The 20,778-nt window shown below is 46.0% G+C and overlaps 1 protein-coding gene across 1 annotated transcript in view; it reads right to left on the reverse strand.

Moving 5' to 3' along the window:
* The window catches only part of CADPS (Ca++-dependent secretion activator), a 145,466-nt gene extending 126,903 nt beyond the window's left edge, over positions 1-18,563 (reverse strand). The window contains exons 1-4 of the mRNA XM_009707883.1: positions 18,501-18,563; positions 16,390-16,470; positions 11,809-12,045; positions 9,418-9,539 (exon numbers count right to left, since the gene is read on the reverse strand). Coding sequence (XP_009706185.1) covers positions 9,418-9,539; positions 11,809-12,045; positions 16,390-16,470; positions 18,501-18,563 — 503 coding nt within the window. The remainder of the gene's footprint in view (positions 1-9,417; positions 9,540-11,808; positions 12,046-16,389; positions 16,471-18,500) is intronic.
* Positions 18,564-20,778: the final 2,215 nt, after the last annotated feature.

The raw sequence follows: 20,778 nt of genomic DNA on the forward strand, positions 1-20,778 counted from the left end.
TGCCCCAGAGATGTCCCTCTGTCATGCCAGTACCCAGCCCAGCCTCACCTCCTCTGCCCAGGACCACACGCTCCTCCCAGCCTGCGCTTCACTGCAGAAATCCCACGGCTGGTTTGGATGAGAATTTATGGCAATGTTATTCACCACAATCTTCGGGGTATTAACAGGGAAAATAAGTAGCGTGATTACTTAGCGTGATTTAAATGATGACTGCTTTGCAAATGCCCTGTGCTCCCGCTTAATACTATGATATTACAATTAGAGGAGAAAAGCTCAGCAGGAGGAAATGGAAACGTAAGCCCAGCAACCTTTTATTGGAAGGTCTAAACTGAAAGAATAATTGCTTTTACAAGGGCTGCCTACTGTATGTGCTTCATCAGTATATCTGCTTTGGATATAGCATGAGTTAGAGTTTCATTCACAAAACGGGTCTGTGTACACGTACTACCTGCAGTTGTTACCACTTCTTGTATAAGGTGACTGCAATGCCACACACATGCTCATCAAAGTTTCCTTTGGCCAAAGATGCTCCACTGAACCAGCCACACAGCTGCTCATTTCACATGGTGATTATTTACTTCAGACATGGTTAATCACTTCTATAAAATCTTATCACCCTGGAAGAAAACACAACTGCAAAGGACTGCAGCTAGTTAAGGCCTGGTTATGATTTAGACTTACTAAGGCCATGGACTGCCAGCTTTACAGAAACTTGGCATCTCACAAGCACGGACCATGGAAAAGGAGACAAATCCTCCGCCTGAAAATACAGGTTACTGGTTTTGTGCAAATATAGTCTAGACCCTCCTTTATAAAATTCAGTAGCGCAGAGCTGTGAAATATTTCCTAAATGTAAACAAAGCCGAAAATGGCACAAGGTACCCTTTCAAAATCAGCTAAAGAGAGGAACAAGAGGTGTGAGACCACCTCTTGTTATTGTGCCACCACTCACATTGTTGCTGTCCTATGTTCTTCTAAGCCAGGACACAGGACAGGAACTCCAGATCCAGTCAGATCCTTGGGATGGGGTTTGTCTTGCCTAACTTCTGATAGGTAGAAGCAAAGTCATCCTGGCATCTCCTGGGTCAGTGGGAACGAGTGGGCACTACCAGCAGATGATGCCCACCCAGCCATCTCCATCATGAGCATTTCCTCTGCTGTGAAACAGAAGCATTGCCCTAGTTTCATGGATAGGAAACCCAAAGTAAGAACTGAGCCAGCCACTGGCCCAGGGTCACACAGCCACTGAGAAGAGCTAGAGCAAACACACTAACATCATGTCCTTTGTTTCCATGGGAGATCCATCCCTAGACATGCACTTTGAGTCTCTGGCCTGACAATGACGGCAGGGCTCAGTAACCCCTGAGTTGTGGGACTTCATCCTTCCTTCAGCAACCATCAGGGGCTGGTGAGCCCTCTGCCCACATCCTGATGGATCCCGCAGCTGCAGCAGCTGTGTGCAGCTGCTGGGATTCCCCTTCTCACCTCCTCTAAGGCATGGAATGCAAGTTGCTGCAGATGCTATTGGCTTTATTTGCCTACAAGGCGTTTTTGCAAAGGTGTGAAAGATCAGTGAGCTGGGCAAGACACTCCTGTGTGCTGTGTCCTGCCTTTCACAAACTTTTTCAATCTGAAACACCTTGGAGTTGCTCTGGAAGGGGTTTGAGAAAACGCTGCCCTGTCTCTTTGCACTCCGGCCATGTTCGCAAGCTCCTCTCTCCACAAGCATGCCTTGTCCTCTTTGGCCATGTAGTGACAACAGTACATAGTTCCCTTTAAGTGCTTTCACACATAAGGCTGCTGTTCATTGGGAGATCTAGCACATTCACAAAGGCAACAGGCCCCTCTACTTTCATTTCACAGAAAGGACAACTAAGATGCTGAGAAATCACTGTCAAGGTTGGCCTTCCTGTTAAAGCGTTCCCTCTTCCAGAACTGTGTCCAGGCAGGAGTAGGCACAATACCGATTCTTTAAAGCATGCTCTCTATCTCCCTATGCTGCTTTGCAACCAGCAACAGCAGTACCCCTCATTAAATAATAATGCCCACTACTTGTACACAGCACTTAATAAATAAACCAACATCTGGGCACTTTTCACGTCTCATCCCCTGCCTTTCCCTCGGCAAGTGACGTGCACAACTTGCACTAAAGCATGGCTTAATTCTTTTTTAAAACATCAACCATGAGCATTAAACAAGAAGACTGAATGTATCCCAGGACTTCTGTTTTGCAGTCCTCCTCTTAATTAAGCACTATTTCAGATCACTGAATCTCAAACTCATTTCAATGTCCTTTTGGTCTTTATTATCCCATCTTAAGGTTGCATGCATAGGAGTGATGAAGCAGACGGGTGTCGATGAAAATCGCCTTGGGCATCATCACACCTTCTGGAATACTTAAATTTGAATGTATGTGCTATCACAGGAATACATAATTCCCAAGTGCATAGGAATGAACACTCAAGAAATTAGACAGCTGGCGAGAAAAGAGAGACATTCATCTGTGAAAGGAAAGGTGCATGAGCTCAACTCTTACTAGACACCAGAGAAATCATGCAAAAGCAATGCTATGTATGCTCTAAAGGTCAGGGAAAACACAGCCAAAGCTTGCACTTACTTGATACCAGAGAACTCCACTACAAGAGGTCAGTCAATAGAAACAAGTCTTCATTATTCTCCAACACAGTTTCTAGTGTAACATTTATAGTACAGGAAGGAGGAAGGATTGCACATTAGACCTTTGGGAGTAGGACCATACCCAGGATCACCACCTGCAGTCCCAGCACACTATTGCACTCCTGTCCAGGAGGCTGCACCACGGCAGCAAGGCTGTCCGAGTGATACTCCAGGTAAGGGGATCCCTATGGGGCCTTGCCTTTATTCTGGGGAAAAATTCAGCTGCTTAATCTAAAGCAGATTTTTTGTCCCCCCATGGTCTCTGGGGCAGCAGCTGAATTGTGTAAGAATCACTCCTGCAGAGCAGCTATAAGGAAGCATCAGAAGAGGTTCTGAATTTCTAATTAAAAAGGCCATTAAACTACTTGCATGAAGACTTACCATAATAGATCACACGCTTGCACCTGGGTAATAACTTTCTAGTGCATTTTTTGCTGTGCTTAATGACATGTCCACAGCCTCCACTTTCAAAAATGGGAATGTCATAGCATAAATCTCAGGAGGATTATGGAACTAATATCACGCACATAAAAGGGGATTTGAAGAGCAGGTCAGACCAAACTAACAGCAGAATCCTTCAGGTGCAAAGCCATGCACAGTCTCACGGGAAAACTGGCTCCTAGACATCCTAAACACATGCTAAATAGCTGCAAGTGAAGAAATCTTGTGTAGGGGATTTGGACATCACTTTGTACCCTTCAGCCCTAGACAGAAGGGCTAAAAGTAACTCCCCTGAATTTCCTGTCCCTGTCATTGTCACCTCATAGCCCAGCAGCATCATGAGCTCAGAGCATCTGCACCGTGCTTGCAGAGAGCTAAGCTGAAGATCTCTCCTGGAAGACATTTTCCCAACAGATGCCTTGGGGCAGACTGAACTTCTGTTCAGACCCTCAACCCAGGGACGTGGGCTGTACCTCAGAAGTGACAGTGTCTGATGTTAGCTGTACCCAGGGCTCAGTCACCTAGTTTGACACATTCATAAGGCTCCCAGAGGTTTCCTAAGGAAAAAAGAGCTGTAAACATCTGCACAGCTGTGAAACAAAATCATGCAACTGGAAAGGCAAGCCAATCAGTCTGGGTAATTAAGACAGCTTGTGTTTAATGCTGAAGGCAACTAGAAGAGGAAGGAGAAAAAAAAAAGGGGGCAAAAGAAGCAGCTATCTCCTAAAATTTCCTTTTGCTTTGTTTTTTACCCAGCATCATGAATTTTGCTTATGCAGGGCTTAGCTAGGCATGCAAACCCAAATATGAATGACTGCTTAAAACCATGTAGCCACGTAGGTCTTCTGCCTGAGCTTTGTTGTGGTGCGATACCTCTGCAACACAGCAACAGCTCTGAGCGTAGCCTGAGCTCAGAGCACCCAGGCAATGCCGGGAAGTCTACGGCAGATGATTCTCCTGCCTGTCTGCAGAGTCCGCAGGGCTGTCACAGCAGCCAGGACAGCAATGCTGAGAGCGGTGGCCAGATCTGCACACGTCTGGAAGAGATCTACCAGGCACGGCACCAACAGCTGTACTGAAGGATACGTAACATGAATTATGGGTTAAACTCTCCTCTCATTCACATCAGTATAAACCCCTTTAGATTAGCGGAGTTACATTAGTTCTACAGCATACTGAGTATTTATTTGTAATTTATACACCTCAGAAGGACTTCTCTCATTTTACCATGGGGAAGTGTTCACAGCATCTCCCAACTAACCGTGGCAGCAAAACACTGACTGCAACAAAATGCTCTTATCATGCTCCTACTCTTGTGCAAAGCCACTGAGCATCACTTCAAACTCCAGGGCCTGAGGCAGGGGATTCCTGAAAGAAAAGACCAAATTTTCCCCTTCTGCAAAGAGAGAGAGGTCATCCCTGCCTGCCAGCCTCCATTCCCACAGGGATTCTCCCCTTGCTGCTCAGAGCCCATCTCCCAGAAGGAGATGGAGACTGAATGGTGCTGAGGAAAGATGCTGTGGAGTTCCTCTTCACAGTCAGGCAGTGGGCTCTGATGGATGTGGCACACCAATTTGAAATGAGAACCCTAGTCAAGTGATAAGCTTTGAGGTTTGGTGTAGGGATCCAAACAACGGCAGCCTGTTGCAGCAGAGGTAAGCAGTTGAGCTGTCAAAGCACCTTGAAAGCAAACCAGGGAGTAGCATCAGGAGCGAGCACAAAGACAAATCAGACCCCTGTCTCCTAGTGCGGTGGGTAAGGGAACAGAGATCGAGAGGTTTAAAAGTTTACCAAAGACATTACTTTATCAAGAGTGAATTTCTGGAGAGGGCACAAGGCCCAAGCTCCTGGTCACGACAAACAACATAAGAAGTGACATGGAGTCAGATGAGACCCATTGAGTGTGCTCTCTCCAGCACTGCCCTCCAGCACATGCTCAAGAAAACTGCATGAAAAAAAAACCAAAACAAAACAGGCAATAAAGAGTGATCTTTTCTCCTTCAAAAATAACAAGCTTCATCCTCACTTCTCATACTCTGAGCTACTGCACAACCCTTGCACTAGGACTGAAGAGGCTGCTCTGAAAGGAGGGGGTAAATAACCTCAAAATGAAGCCACTTCCAGAGTCAGAGGAGCAGCCCACACCTCTGTCCCTTCTTGGGCATACCAAAATGCCCAGACAGGTTGGCCAGATTCTTCCTCCACCAGTTATTTACTGCTTTTAACCCTAATGGTTCAGATGACCTCAGTGCAGGTACACCTGATTTTCACTACTGTAAGCCAGGGGAGAATGAGACTTCCATGTATGCTGAAATATGTCCAGATGAATATATAGCATTTATTCACAGGGCACGGAGGACCTGGCTGTTGTTTGAGTCTCTTTGTTTTCTTTAGTTCTGCTCACATCAGAGAAAGGCAACATGATAACGTGATGAAATACTGGTGCAGCCCATGAGCACTGCTACAAGCACAGGTCACAGTTTAAATACATCCAGCAGCCTCTTTAGAGACTGTAGGACAGGAGGTTTGTGGCTGGACCTTTTGTGCTATTCCCAAATCACTCGGCAATCCCGTTCTCAGGCCATGCAAACAGCATCATTACTAACATAGCTCCTGGAAGGGCAGTGTTGGAGACGTGCAGAGCCACCTCACCTCCCGTGCTTTGCAGAGGGCAGACATCAGGCCAACATGCAGGGAAAGGGGGAGTATAAACCCCTCAACGATCTGCAACAATACAGTTCCGGTGGAAAAAGCAGTAAAATCCCGCTCACACTGGGATTTGGGACATTTTGTAGAGGCATCTGCAGGTTAGGATATAATACAAAGGTTTTTTCTTACACAACTTATTAAAAGCACTACTAATAATACACTGCAAGCCTGATCTGAAATAAGCCTTGCTATTTCAGGTCTGACTTCCTCTAGAACTGTGCCATCCCCTGTACCCGTGTTGAGGCAGATAATCCTCACATGAAGGGATTGGGCTTAAAATGTCAGGAATCCAACATGGAGCCTGAGAAGAAGGAGAAGACTCGTATTTACTGCTGTCCCAAGAGCCACCCTCCTCGCACATGACTCATCTGATCACTTCGTACGTACGGCTGCTAACCCTGCTGCTGCCCTGCCTCTTTCAACATCTACAAACAGGATTCAAGCTCCATCGTCACCGAGATGCTTTCAAACACCTTATTCTCAAAAAACTGCTGGGTTTGCACCAGGGGAGATGAAAGGCAAATCTCTCACAGACCTAGACTGGTGCTTTTAGAAATCCTTCCCTGGCTGGGAAATTGCCTTTTTCCATTAGGGGTGCAGAGCCCAGGTTAGCACCCCTGGCACAGCACTGAGTTGAAGAGGAGCCACTGGCACCTGTGTGCCGTGACCTGGGTGTTTTAGCCAAGGGCTGGCATTTCAAGGACACATGAGAATACAGTGAACAACTCCATGAGTCATTTTTTGGCAAAAAGATGTCTTACAAGGTTGTGTTGCCCTGTGACACTCTCCTTTCTACCCCAGGACACAGGGCTGTCATAAAAAAGTGAAGTCTTCCAATGAACCTTACTGTTCAAATGTAATTTTTTTTCTCCCTGATGTGTATGAGAAATTTAGTCTTTTGTAGCCTGTAGAGCCTCCAGACAACGGCAAAGTTGAATTTCAAACAGTTTGAAGACTTACAGTTTAATCTGAGAAAATACCGCCTGTTTCCAGAACTGTATTCACTGCATCTTCTAAGTACAGGCACTTACCCTGCATTTCTATTTTTTGAGCCTCTGAGATACAAAAGTTTTGCTATGTACAGGGTTTACAGGGTGTAAAGTTTTGGGATGTACTTGCTTCAGTATTTACACTTTCATAGTGCTGAGGCTCAAAATCCCGGCAGTGTGTTCCTCACCCCCAGGCTAGGCAGCATCCCTTGCCAAAGCATACAAAACCTGGGACACCTGGGGAGCGAGCTCACCTGGAGGGCAGTCCGGCATGCTTTTGCTGATCTAGTTCCTTTATCAATGAGTGTTTTGCTTATGATAAAAAGTACACAAGCAAACATGGTGTGAATTACCTCAGTCAGAGTGATGTCAGCATCTAAAGAGACACTCCAGAAGGCTGTTTTGGCTGACCACAAATCTTTTGTCTGTAAGGCAGCAGAGCTCAAAAATGCACCAAAGACTTCTCTGAGCTGCTTCTGTCACTGCCCTCATCACTGGAGTACCTGAGGGCCTTCAACTCTTGTATTGAGCAACATGACAAACACGTCACACCTGGTCCATTCTCTCTCTTTCCTTCTCTTCTGAAAAGAAGAATCTAAGTGAAGTAAATTGCTTTCATAGGGCTTTGGTTTTCCACGTCTGGGTTGTTGTGTCTGGGAGGGGAAACAAGGTGAAAGAAGCACTTCTAATGCAGAGAGGAAAAACGGACCAGCTTTCTGTGATGGTCTCGTTTCTGTGGAAGGTTATTCTAGAGCCAAAGTAGTCTTTGGTTTTGGAAGTAAAATGTCCCAGGACCCTCAAGAAATGCAACTGTCAAACGTACTCCCCTCCTAGGTTATTTCCCTAGGTATTAGCCCAAGTGCTGGAGCAACCAAGAAGACTTCAAGCCTGACTCGCACGTCTATGGGAAGTCAGCACAGAGAGAGGATGAGTGTGATGGACTTGCATAACTCGTATCACGCCGCAGCATTCGGCGTTGGTTGCATTTTCCTGAGGGCTGATGGCTTCATGCCCAGACACTGTACATTTCATTATGATCAAAAGACCCACTCAATTACAGAGCTCACTCCTGCAGCCCTTATTTTCAAAACAACACTTGTATAAATGGTCCTACGCTGACAGCAAGAAGGCTTGTGTAAGGAAGGACAGATCCTTTGAGCAAAAATGGGATGAACAGACCAAGCTAGACAAGCACACGTAACCCAGTAGAAGTGTGCTTTTCAGCATGGGTAGTAGTAATTTCCCCTAAATAGAGTCCAACTTTCTCCACTGAAGCAATAAAAATACCTAAAATAGTGACAGTTGCAGGTTCTTATGGAAATTTTCTTCCAAGCACAGCTCTCCTACTTCCTTCTCTGAAGCAGTTTTCAAAGCGTTTTGAAAAGTAAGCCAGGCTGCAGCACTTTCCTTGATTGCGAATATTGTTTTTAAACTGCTTACTGCGGATTCCTGCTTCTCCGGTACAGAGCAAGGCACAAGGCATCAGCAGTTTCTGTGCCTCTGCAGGAGGACAACCACTGAGTGAAGGTAGCCCACCTTTGGCTCTGCTCTCCTCCTGCCCGCATCAGCTGGTCTTGAACTGTTTGCCTGCAGTGCTTGCGCACTCGCATGTAAAGCAGTTGGGTGTTTTTGGCTTTTCCTCCATGAGCTTGAGAAGCTCCTGGTGAAACACTGCTGGGGACCAGCCACTCGGAAGGAATGGGATATGGGATATTCCCTCTCTGTTCCCAACAGCAGTCCCTCCTGCACTGCTCCCCAGTGCTGGAGGAGGCTTCATATCACCTCGGCAATTCTTCACTGTGAGGATGCGTACCGAGAATTTAAGTGTGAAATCTCTGCAGTCAACCAGTGGAAAACTGCCTCAAATCCAAACAGATAGTGTTTCGAGTTAACTAATTCCACAAATCAGATAAGGAAATAAGCCGTTCATCATTTTCTCTTTCCAAATTAACAAAGATCAATCACTACTAGCAGGCTTATAACAACATCTGGGTAAGACAAAAAAGCCAAGTATGGGGTTAAGGTTGAGGATTTGGGGACCAGGTCAAAGAGTACAGAACAAGACCCTGCCCTTGAACTGGACCAGGGCAGAGTGGTCTTAGATAAAGCTTTAACTGAGTGACTTGAAGCTTTCCTCAGCACCTCTCTCCCACCTCTGGCTGTGGCTGCTGAAGTGTGTACCCGCCAGCTGTTTTCCTTTCCTGTAGGACTGCCAAAACCCTGACAGTGAGGACAGGATTATGTACCTACACCTGATAGCACCAGTTCAGATGGACACTCAGACAAGTATTTATCTAAGCACATGCTTAACTCCATCCCTATTTAGCAAAGTACTTACGTATAGGCACAAATTTATGTCTCTATGGCTACAAGAGACGTAAGCATGCCGTCAACACTTTTTTTCCTCAATCAGGGCTTATGTGCCATTCTTAGTTGCAAGATGACGCTGTGCATACGTGGAAGGCCACGCTTCTCCTCTGCATCTCAGTGTCCCCTCTGGCCTCACCATGCAGGAGCCAGAGCTATCCACAGCGACTCAGCAGTGCAGAGATGGGGCAGAGGAGAGCATGGCGGAGAGAGCAAAAGGCAAAGCAAGACTTACGTTGGCTTTGAGGCTTCAGCCTGGTCGGTCTGCAGTTTCTCCCCACCTTCGACTTCCATGGTGCAGTACACAATACGGTTCGGGGCCAACGACTTCAGACCCTGCACCTCCATGATGACAACCTGCCAGGCAAAGAAAAAGGAGTGTAAGAGGAGCACAGCCTCCTTCAGACCTTGCTCTGGCTGAAAAAAAGCCAGCGCTGGGGTCCTCCACATGCTGTTGGATGTTCATGGTGGTAGGTGGGCAGGGATGATGGCACTGCCCAGGCTGAGTGGGGACCGTGGCAGCCAGCGAGGTCTGTATGGAGACCGGGAGGTCTCCCTCTGGCTGCACATGGGCTTGGTGAAACTCTTGGGTGCCCAGGGCTGTACCAAGCTTCAGGAGATAGGCCTCACAGACATGGTCCTGCCCCACTCAAAAGTGCCTTAATATGTGAAACCCAGAAAAAAAAGCACACAGCTACTCAGCTCGTGCCCAAAGCCTATTTTCAAGATTGTTTGACCTTTGAAGATCATCTAGTCCAATCCCCCTGTCGTGGGCAAGGACATCTTTCACTAGATCAGGTTGCTCAGAGCCCTGTCCAACCTGGCCTTGAACAGTTCCAGGGATGAGGCATCCACAGCTTCTCTGGGCAACCTGTGCCAGTGTCTCACCAACCTCACCATAAACATTTTCTTCCTTATATTCAATCTAAATCTACCCTCTTTCAGTTAAAACCATTGCCCCTTGTCCTGTCACTACAGGCCCTGGTAAAAAGTCTTTCTCCATTTTTCTTATAAGAAATCTTTCTTATTAAGAAATCACCATCTAAGTTTGTTTCAGGTAATTACCCTTGTTTTTTTTTTTAAAGGTGATTAATCCTGATAACCACGTGCCTTAAACATATCTACAAGAAACACTGTGGGAGTTTCTGTTCATGTTTTATTACAGTTATCTATGAAGTATATTCACAGGGGTTTAAAATTCCTCTCCTCAGGTCTTCTGATCTGTCCTCACACTGAGGATCCCTTCCCTGGCACACAGAGCTCCACAAACCCTCTGATGAGCACATATTTTTGGTAAAAACCCTCTTGCAGCAAGAGTTTCATGCACAGAGCAGTGCACAGACCTGCCAGCTCCTGAAGTCAGTGCTTCACTTCACTGAGCTTCTGCTTCCCATCAGATGGGCTTCAGCTGGAGCAAAGTGATCGAGACATCCCGTGGCAAGATCAAGTCCCTTTATGCACGGCTATGCATGCTGCACAGGCTTTTGCAACAGAGAGGTCTACTGCTTTGTGATAGTTCCCTGCTCCTCCATATGGGAACGCTTAGAAGTTGGGCTTTATTTGATGCTGCTGTTGAAGACACCATCTCTGCGTTCATAGCCCCCTTTTTACATAAGACTGAACTGAACATTATAAAGACGGTTTCAGACATCTAATGAGTTAAACTCTGAGACTGGACAACTAACATCATTAGCTTTCGCATTGGTGTGATATATATAACAACAGATCCGTTAGGAAAAGAAATAAACAGGAAACTACACAAAAACAGAATTTTCTGATTTTTCTGCATCCTACATTTTTGATCCCATCCTAGTAGTTGTTTTGACAATGTAATACAAATCCAGTCATTGACAGACAACAACAATTCTGTATGGGTGTGCTGATGACTCCTTGGAGCAAATGTCTTGCCTAGACCGCAAATATATTTGCAGAGAACAATTAAGTTGGCTGAAAACAGCTACTGCAGCAATGCTGCTTCCAGCACCGAGACAGTTTGTGTTGGAGGTAAGGGCAGGTCTCCGCGGCACCCTGCCTTCCCCTGGGCTGTACAGACAAAATGCTCGACAGAGCGCTGAGCAGAAAGTCAGTGCTCAACACAAAGCAAAGAGCAAGCCAGCAAAGAATAGTATTTCTACACAAACTGTAAGCCGATCTGTTAGGTGCATTCAAACCCCAGCAATTTTTAACAATTCTTCAAAGAGGAACCAAGGTTTGCAGGGAAATGCACTGACACCTCTAACTGGCAGTAATTAAACACACTGACTTTTATGGTGTTGCATTACTGTACTGGTTTCGGGGACAATACAGGCTCAGGGTTACTGGAGTACCCTCAGTAACTAGCCACATGAAGAAGGCAGTTCATGATGCAGATTTCTGAGCCATTTGGTATCCAAAGATAGTTTATCTCACACAGTTTGTTCCAACAAGATAGTAAGACACCAGAAAGGACACAGTGTTTGACCACCACAGGCAAAGCTTCTGGTAACTCAGAGAGGAGCCGTTCCCCATGGAGATCAGAAAATGATTTCTACTGACCTTTCTCCACCTACTTTGAACTGAGCAGAAGTTGGCTGCTGTGATTTTTACTCCCATGAACTCTGCACACTGTCGTGTGCGTGAAGCTTACCTCCAGGGAGAACGACAATACGACATCTGACTTGGAAAGCTGGTTCTCATTTTCTTCTCCCATGTCAATTATTGAGGTGTTGTGACTACGTTTCAGCTTCTGCAGCTTGAACTCAGAGCCTCCTTTGGACACAGGCATGCTCTCTAAGTTTGCCATCAGGAGATTGACAGACGACTTCAGCTCCTCAATGTACATGTTTTCCATTTCTTTGGACACAAACTTCGGAAACTTGCGCTCCTTGGATTTGGAAACAAAAACAACAGAATGAATGGCTGTGACAAACAGCAACCACTTGTTGCACTGGGAGAATCCCCCAGGAGCATCTGCGGAGAGGTTTGTGAGCTGGGAACTCCCACAAACCAGATGACAAATTACAGCTTCCCCCTGTGTAATGTAGAAACATCAGTGTTAGCTTCCCATAGAATTACGACTTGGTACTTATCCAACTTTACTGTTTCTTGCATGCACTTGCATTGCATTAATTTTTCTATCTGCAAATGGCCTTCTTCATATACATGTATTCACAATTACAAACACTCAAGGACAGATCTCAGCTGAACCTTGTGATTAGCAACAATTGACTAATGATTCAAAGGATGCTGACAGTTAGGGACTTGTTTTCCAGGCTCCTAAATGTGCCAGCTCTTTTTAAAACACTTCTAAGCATTTGCTCCATTACTTTTCTAGGTGTGAAAGGAGCACAAGTAGGGAAAATCATCAATGTGTGGGCAGGAATGTGTGGTCCCAACTGGAAGAAGGGGTAAAATACCCTTTCTACTACTTGCCAGGGACCATGTCTCTCTCCAACAAGGCAATCTTTCACTGTGAGATGCTCCAGTGCTGCTTGTTGTAAACAGGACATTTAAACACTAAACCCAAAGCTGACAGTGAGAGCAAAACGTCATGTTCCCCAATGTGTGTTCTCAGTTTTGAACTGCTGCCCATGCTCCAGCTCTGTTAGGATCACTGGTCTGAGCCCTACATCTTCTGACAACTCTGCCCGTGCCCCAAATCTGCTCAGAGTTTGACTGTCTCTCAGTGGGTTACGAGAAACTGTGCAAAGTGTACAACAGCAAGGCAGCATCCGCAGCCAGGGAACCTGAGGCTGACGTGCAAAGTATCTTAGTGGCAATTCATAAAATCATAAAAAGCAGTTCGTAAAACGTATGCTGGAAAAGAAAACAAAGTCATGTTTCTTCTAGAAGACTGTCATCAGGCTGCTGAAAAAGTACTCGACTGCACTAGTTTTTGCATCAGTCCTCAATAGCTTACCCATCACGACTGCAGCTCACAGCAGCGCTCGCACTAAGCAGTTAAAATACAGTCTTCTGTTCCCAGTCTCAATCTTGGGAAGCAATTCCCTCATGTAAATTAGACCTGGCGTAAGATAAACTATGTAATCAGTCTGGTTCACCATCTACGCGTTATATAAGTTGCAAGCCACCCCTAGGAAAAAAAAAACAAACCACAACTGTTTTGCAGATTTTGAGGACTACTGCTGAAGCAATGATGTTCAAACATTATTGCTTTTTCACCCTGCTGCTATCCATCTCTCTAGGGACTGCAATTTTGGCACTGCCCCCACAAACCTCTTCAGAAGCGCAGCAAGGACAGAGACATTTCACTGTGTGCCACTAAGGTTAAAACCGGGTAGTTTGAAGTGACGTATAAAAATTTAACTGGGATTGGGCCTGATGATGGAAATGTAGAGATGCAGGTGTGGTCCCAAGTTACCCATTAGACCGAAGACAGAGCTAGGGGAACTCTGGAGGAAGACACAATCAAGAGACGTAGACAACACCAAGAAAGGGTGTTAGTCATCTCCACATGTACTTGGAGCAGGGAGGGGACCAGAAATGGGGACAAGTGTGGAGAGAAGCACAGTTAAGAGACTGCAAAGAATGACCAGCAGAGTGGGTCCAGCCCCAGATGGACATATTGCTCTGGTGTCATCACAGGGTCTTGTTTAGTTGCCCATACACGTGATCCTCCTTGCCCTTGAGGCCAGGTGACTGGGTGGGGGGAAAGGCACCACAGGACAGCAGAGCACTTGCTACTGCAGAGAAAAATATACCTCTGCCTTGGCATCACTAAGCTCTCAGCTGTAATGCTACTCTCATTTAGCTGCTGGAAAAGTACAACACACAGAGCGAAAAGCCTGTCCAGATTCAGCTTTAAAACATCTGCTTAATTTGAAACGTGATCCTCAAGGTGGCTGGCTCTAAGGCTGGGCTTATGTGCTTTGATGGAGTCAGGCTGAGTGTGGGACCCTGCCTTGTGCTGCACTGGCGCTGTGCTGAGCTGATCTCCCCTGGGCACATGACGGGGTACAAGGACCCCAAGCTCTGCCCTGGTACCCAGACGCAGGAAAGCTGGCATGCACAGTGAATTGTTCAAGGTCACACAACAGGTCAGACGAGGGCTTGCAGAGACACCGATTCTGCAACACCGCAATCCCAGGTTCTGTCAGACTCCACAGCCTTTGTTGCCTCTGAAGTACAAATACCCTAGTGTGAATTTCTTTATTTATTAATGTTGCCTTTAGCATGGAATCTCCAAGACAGCCACCTCAGGGCTGGTTTCACCAGCACTGTAAGTCTCCCTGTGCAGCAAACCTGCATTAAAAGCTGCAAATTGGAGATAAAATTGGAAACGCAATCCTTTTGCTGAGCTGAATTGTGAACCTGCCCTGTGCTAGAGGGAAAGCAGCCTTGCCTGGAAACGAGGATACACAGAAGGATTCAAAAGGTCATTTGGATGCCTCCAAACGATGGTATTCATGGATCTGAAAGAACGAGGTTTCTTGTAGGCAGGTGCTGGCAGGATCTAACATTCTGGAGAGCAGGCCTGGAGCGGTAAGATTAAATATCAATACCTGCCAAATGGATCACAAGTAAGTCACTTTTACTCTAAACCACCTCTAAGCTGCACAGTTGTATTTTGAAGGTTGAATTCTGCATGGGGAAATGTCAGGATATGTTGAGGACTTTACCCTGACTGTCTCTCACAGGGCTAGCAGCGGCATGGTTTGTTTTCAGCATCCTTGAGGAAGGAATGGAAATGGCAAACTCTTGTTTGCAAAAAATAATTCATGAAGCTGCAGCCTCTGCTGGCTGCTACTGAACCATGCATATTGTTGTCCCACATGCCATAAACAGAAAATGAAACAACGAAACCAGGCAATCTCGTTCTGGCACCCAGTGCCTGGCTACTCATCTCGGAATTGGAGCAGCAGCACTCTGCGCAGCGGCTTACATTTTGCTGCAAATAAAAAATACTGTAGGATTTCTTGACACTAAAATGGCAAAGGGTCAAATGCTGAACAAAGGAGCTGCAGTTGGTTTGCTGCTTTGCTGCACCATCATTTGGCCACGTGGCCCTTGGCCGTCTTACTATTTTTATCAGTGAAGCGAGGAAAAACAGAACCTATCTCCCCAAAGATGAGACGACTGTGGCTGTTTAACAGAAGCATTAGAGAAGGGTAACTGCGCAGGCGCCATTGACATCCTCGCTAACGCCTGACCATAAATGAATGTGCTCTGCTTTTCACACCCAGAGATAGCAGTATGGTTGCAAACAGCTCTGATACTACCTTTCTCATAAAAATCCCCAATTTGGGCACAGCTCAGTGCCGGAAGGACTGCTGCTGAAAGGCAGGTCCCTAGCCTGAGCTACGTCTCTCTGATTAGACCTTGTTCTTTTCCTTCTAGTAATGGTTTCTTGATTATCAAGAATAGCCAGATAGATCATTCTCAATGACTTCAGCCCCATTAGGGCTTTGTCAGTGACTCAGAGCATCTGATTAGAGGCAAGGATAAAATCTCAGCCATACTGATGTCAACAGGATCCAGGGTTTCTCTCCGTCTATGTTCCACTGGCAGCCACATAAATCTGCACTGTGTGCGGGTGTGATTTGCTCCTAGGGAGATGTCTCCTTACAGAAGGGTCTCTAGGGAGTTTAGCTGAGTGCTTGTTTATGAAAACTGCTTGAAAGTCCCATGCTTGCTGCTCCAGATGGCAGCGATGTCCGCACGGTGCAACGCTAGCCTGACTGCTCTTGTACAAAGTGTGAACCTGTTTGGGACAACACATCTGAAGTACCTTCACTGAGGCAGCATCTACCTACAGGCAGGGAACTGTGGCTTCCAGCAGCCCAGCAAACGGCACAAACCCTGTTAGGGCAATTCCTGGCTCCTTTTTATATGCCATCACCCACCTTACTGCCTCGCATAGAAGTTTGACAAAGAGGGCTCAGACATGCACTTGCAGATCTAGCTGCAGCACTTCAGGACGGTATCTTCCCCACTGCTGAGGATTCATACGGGATTTTGCAGGAACCTAAGCTATCCCAGCTAACCAAGACATTCCAAGAAATGCACATCACAATAGCTTCATCTGTACTTGTTGTTTTGTTTGTAGTTAAAAACCTGCTAATTTTTCTAAAATCTGTTAATTTTTAACTGGTGATTACTGGGAGAAGAAACCTGTGAGAGGAGGACAGGACCTGGGGGCTGCATCAAACTACCTACGTGCTTCTATATAAAAAGCTTATTAATACAGAATACTTTTTTTTTTTTTTACCTTGGCGATTTGCTCTGCCATTTGAAGACGTCCATCTAACTCACGTCTGATCTGTGCTGCTTGCTCATCTGGGTTGTCCAGCTGTATAAAAACAAAAGGCAAATCAAGGTGAAAAATTAATCAATGCAGCACCTTTACAAGCCGTTCAGTTCTTCAGGTCGACCATCTATATTATATTATCAATTAAGTACAGCATAGAACGAGTGGTGATGGGCCTCGCTCTGAGACAGAGCCCTTCACAAAGGATGCACACAACGTTCACCATCCCGAGACAGACACGACCAGGGGACTGTGCAGACCCTATTTTGATGCCTCCCGAGCTGCGTCCTGGGGCTGAGCATCCTCACGCCGAGGTCTTGCACCCACTTTGCCCTGTGAGCCAGTCTGGCAGCAAGCCTTGTCGGTGACTATCTGAGCCCCTGAAAAGCGGGGTGCCCTTCAAAGCCTATCACTTCGCTTGGGAAGCCATAGCCCCCCTGTGCTGGGGCGGGACACATGGCAGCTCGAGATCACCAAGCCGAACACCCCCTGCCCCTGTTTGCAACCCAGAAAAAGACAGAAGGCGGCTCAGCAGAAATGCACAGCAATAGCATTTGCTTATTTTCTTTCCCTTTTCCCCCATATTACCGCATCTCTGTGCTACCACTCAATTCGTGCAATCAGTTTCCTTGCAGCCTTCAGCAGAGATTGTTTTGGTTTTTTTGCAACACACTGTCCACAGCCCTGTGGTTCAGTGTTCGGCATCTGCCTGGCCCTGAAATGTCTTCTGAGGGTAAAATGTTAAGCAAGCAATTACAGGACACGTGGAAGAGGCACGGTGACTGCTGAGAACAGTTTCCCATTGGTAGGACTCGGGGCAGATCTGTTATTTCTAGTGGGAATACAGAGACATAAATTACAGAACAACAAAAAACACAAAATCAAACTAGCCCCTGAAGAAGTCGATAGCTGCTGTAATGAAGTAGTAATTTTATAGCTGCTTTCCAGTCTGTAACAGCTCTAAATCCTTTGGCGTCATTTTGGCCACAGCACAAGGCTAGAAACGTGCAGAAGCGGGGTGGTCATGGCACCGCTCCACCCATGAGGCACAAAACCAAGCTCAGCCTGGTGCAAAACCGTGTGGTTTCGGTTCACCTTCTCAAGCAAATGTGACTTTAAGTGGGAGGGTTGGCTCCTCCATCCAAATCATAGAATCATAATCATAGAATGATTTGGTTGGAAGGGACCTTAAAGATCATCTAGTCCAACCCCCCTGCCACGGGCAGGGACACCTTCCACCAGACCAGGTTGATCAAAGCCCCATCCAACCTGGCCTTGAACACTTCCAGGGATGGGGCATCCACAGCTTCTCTGGGCAACTTGTTCCAATATCTCATCACCCTCATGGGAAAGAATTTCTTCCTTATATCTCATCTAAATCTTTCCTCTTCCAGTTTAAAGCCATTGCTCCTTGTCCTATCACTCCCTGCCCTTGTAAAAAGTCCCTCCCCAGTTTTCTTGTCGGCCCCTTTAGGTACTGGAAGGCTGCTCTAAGGTGTCCCCAGAGCCTTCTCTTCTCCAGGCTGAACAACCCCAACTCTCTCAGCCTGTCCTCACAGGAGAGGTGCTCCAGCTCTCAGATCATCTTTGTGGCCTCCTCTGGACCCACTTCAACAGGTCCGTGTACTTGCACTTGGTCTTGTTGAACTTCATAAGGTTCGCATGGGCCCACCTCTCAAGCCTGTCCAGGTCCCTGTGGATGGCATCCCTTCCCTCCAGCCTGTCGACTGCAGCACACAGCTTGGTGTGCCGCCTTCGTTTCCAAAGTATGGGCCCCTTCTGACCACCAGCAAATGCAATTGCCACAAGCCACTGTAGGTCAGCTCTCTCACCGACTGCTACACATAAATGAGCTTTATTTGCTGGCTTGGGGTTGCGCTAACCATCTCCCTGCATTTTATCCTCTGGAGACAAACTGCTTGACAGAAGAAAGGCTCGGTTGGTGCAGTGCAGTCTGGAAAGTTACAGCTACAGTGATGACAAAAGTTTCGATTCTCAGCCTGATGACCGATGAGCTTGTACATTAGCACTCCCTGGATGGGCTGAAATATGTCGCTTTCCCCCAGACCCACCGCCTTCCGCAGCATCTTCTCGGCCATCTGCCTGAGCATCCCTGCATCTCCCCTCTCGCACATGCTTGTGTACATTTGCACACGTGCAGGCGTGTATTTGCATATTGCCTCACCACCGATGATTTTCCAGAGAGTCGACATTCATTATGGCTGAGACTGAGGGAGAGCATATTTTTTATAAGTTTTTGAAAGCCTCCATTACTGATTTAATTCAAACAGGAAAACTACAAAGTTTCCTGACTGTGATCCAAATCCACTGAAGCTTCAGTGATCTCTGCTGTGGCCACCCAGGTTTCATTGACACCAGCTGCACCACATAACCTGCTGCCTTCATCTTGATATTCCTGATCCCAAAACCAGTACAGAGCCGTGGGCCACCAGCACCTTTTGGGATCAGCTGCCCCCATTAATTTCTCCATGAACAAATGCATCCCACAACTAGCCTCCACCAATGTGCAAGCATCTCTCAGAGCTGCCTCATTAAGGGTAGGAAATGTACAGTCCCAGATTTCCATTTCTTTGCAACTCTGAAAGAGGGGGTATTATTTGAATTCCATCTGAGTTACAGTAATTGAGGTTAATCACACACTACCCAAAATAACTCACGTGCTAAATTTAGAAACCAAGGATGCTGCTGTGGAGCAGAGCTGTTTTTGCAGTATGATAATGAGCCAGCAAACTGCCTCACACTTTCTGCACTATCTTGACTCTGCAGATGTTTTCCAGTGATGCTAAAGGTGTCAAAAAACATGTCAAGGAAAGATCTGACTGCAGAAGATTATTTTTCTTAGGAGGCAACAAGCGCCCTTGGCAGCCTCCTTGGTTGTGGTCCAGTGGGTAAGGTATGCCTTTTCAGGACTATATACTGCTGTGCTTCCCAAGGTTAATTAGTGATGCCAAGCCAGGTAACTTGGTATTTAAAGGAAACGAAAAAAAAATCTTTCCAGGTTGTATTTTCAAAGACTCCGCATGATAGCACCATCGCAAAAACTGACCTTCGGGAAAGCGATCACTGCTGTGGCCAACAGAACATTTTCTTCTTGTTATCTGCAGAAAGGTACTAACGAGGCAGCCCCTGCCTGCAGTCCCTGCATGTCCTCCCAGCACGTTCAAGCAGACCTCTTGTGACTAAGAGCAGCAGCCCAAAAGCTCAGCCACTTACTGCTCCTGAGCCTGGGAAGGGCTCCTGCTGCCATCAAAGCAAGCCAGTATGTTTTACACAGTCGTAAAACTATATAGGGCCATTAAGAGAATAATGCTGGTTCCCATAAAATATATTTGGTTTGTGAAATAAGGCAAGGGGCAAATGTAAGGCTTGCTATCTAAACAAGACCAAACATCCAAGTAAGGCAACACAGACCCTAATATCATTAAAACTCCATTTCTTAACTAGAGAATCAGCTATTTATTTTCTGCCATATGCATGCCCACTTTATATTCAAATAGTTGACAGCCAAATATATAAATGATTTACAAAGTCAAAGAGAAATTGAATTAGTTTCGTTCTGCATTATGACTATGTTACGGGTGTGCTATGAATAAAGCAAAGATATAAATCATAAGGTTTCCTCAGTCAATTAAATGCGAAAAGTATTATAAATTTCAGTATATATATGATTTGTCATATGCACTGGGCTTTTCTTCAGCAGCATGCCACAAATATATGACGTACATAATTTGCAATTCTCAACTGATCATTACCCAACTGCCTGCTGGTAAATTAGATGTTTTCATACATCTATCCACATACGACATTAGTTCTCCCTGCTTGCCCTGCAGAGATTATCTACATTGGTGTAACAGTTGCTAAAGTAAAAGAATAAAAATTTAAAAAATTATGTAGATCAGATTCTGAGCAGAACCCAAAATTGACCAGCATTGCAGCCAGCCTATTGCTCAAGGCATTGAAGGGCATGTGCCTACTTTAGCCCCTGGTGATCATTCAACTGCAAGAAAAAGATCTTGCAGAAGACAAGTTTTTTTACATATAGACTGCTAATAAGGAATAACTTTAAATGGGCACTAGTAAATGAAAGAAAGAGGTTAAAAATGTTCATCATGCGAGTCTGACAGTATTAATCGCCAGTAAGAAGCAGCTGCTGGCCTGTAGAAGTAACCCTTTCCTTCCTCGACCCTGAAACAAATTCGCTGCGAGACTTTTCCTTGTGTTACTCCAGGGGGATGGAAGATAATCTCTCTATACCTTTGCAAGGCAGAAGCAGCAGCCAACCAACCAACTTAATTAAGTCGTAAGATCTACAATAAGACACATAGGCAC

Source organism: Cariama cristata, unplaced genomic scaffold (assembly GCF_000690535.1).
Source record: "Cariama cristata isolate BGI_N322 unplaced genomic scaffold, ASM69053v1 scaffold6619, whole genome shotgun sequence".
Taxonomy (NCBI): domain Eukaryota; kingdom Metazoa; phylum Chordata; class Aves; order Cariamiformes; family Cariamidae; genus Cariama; species Cariama cristata.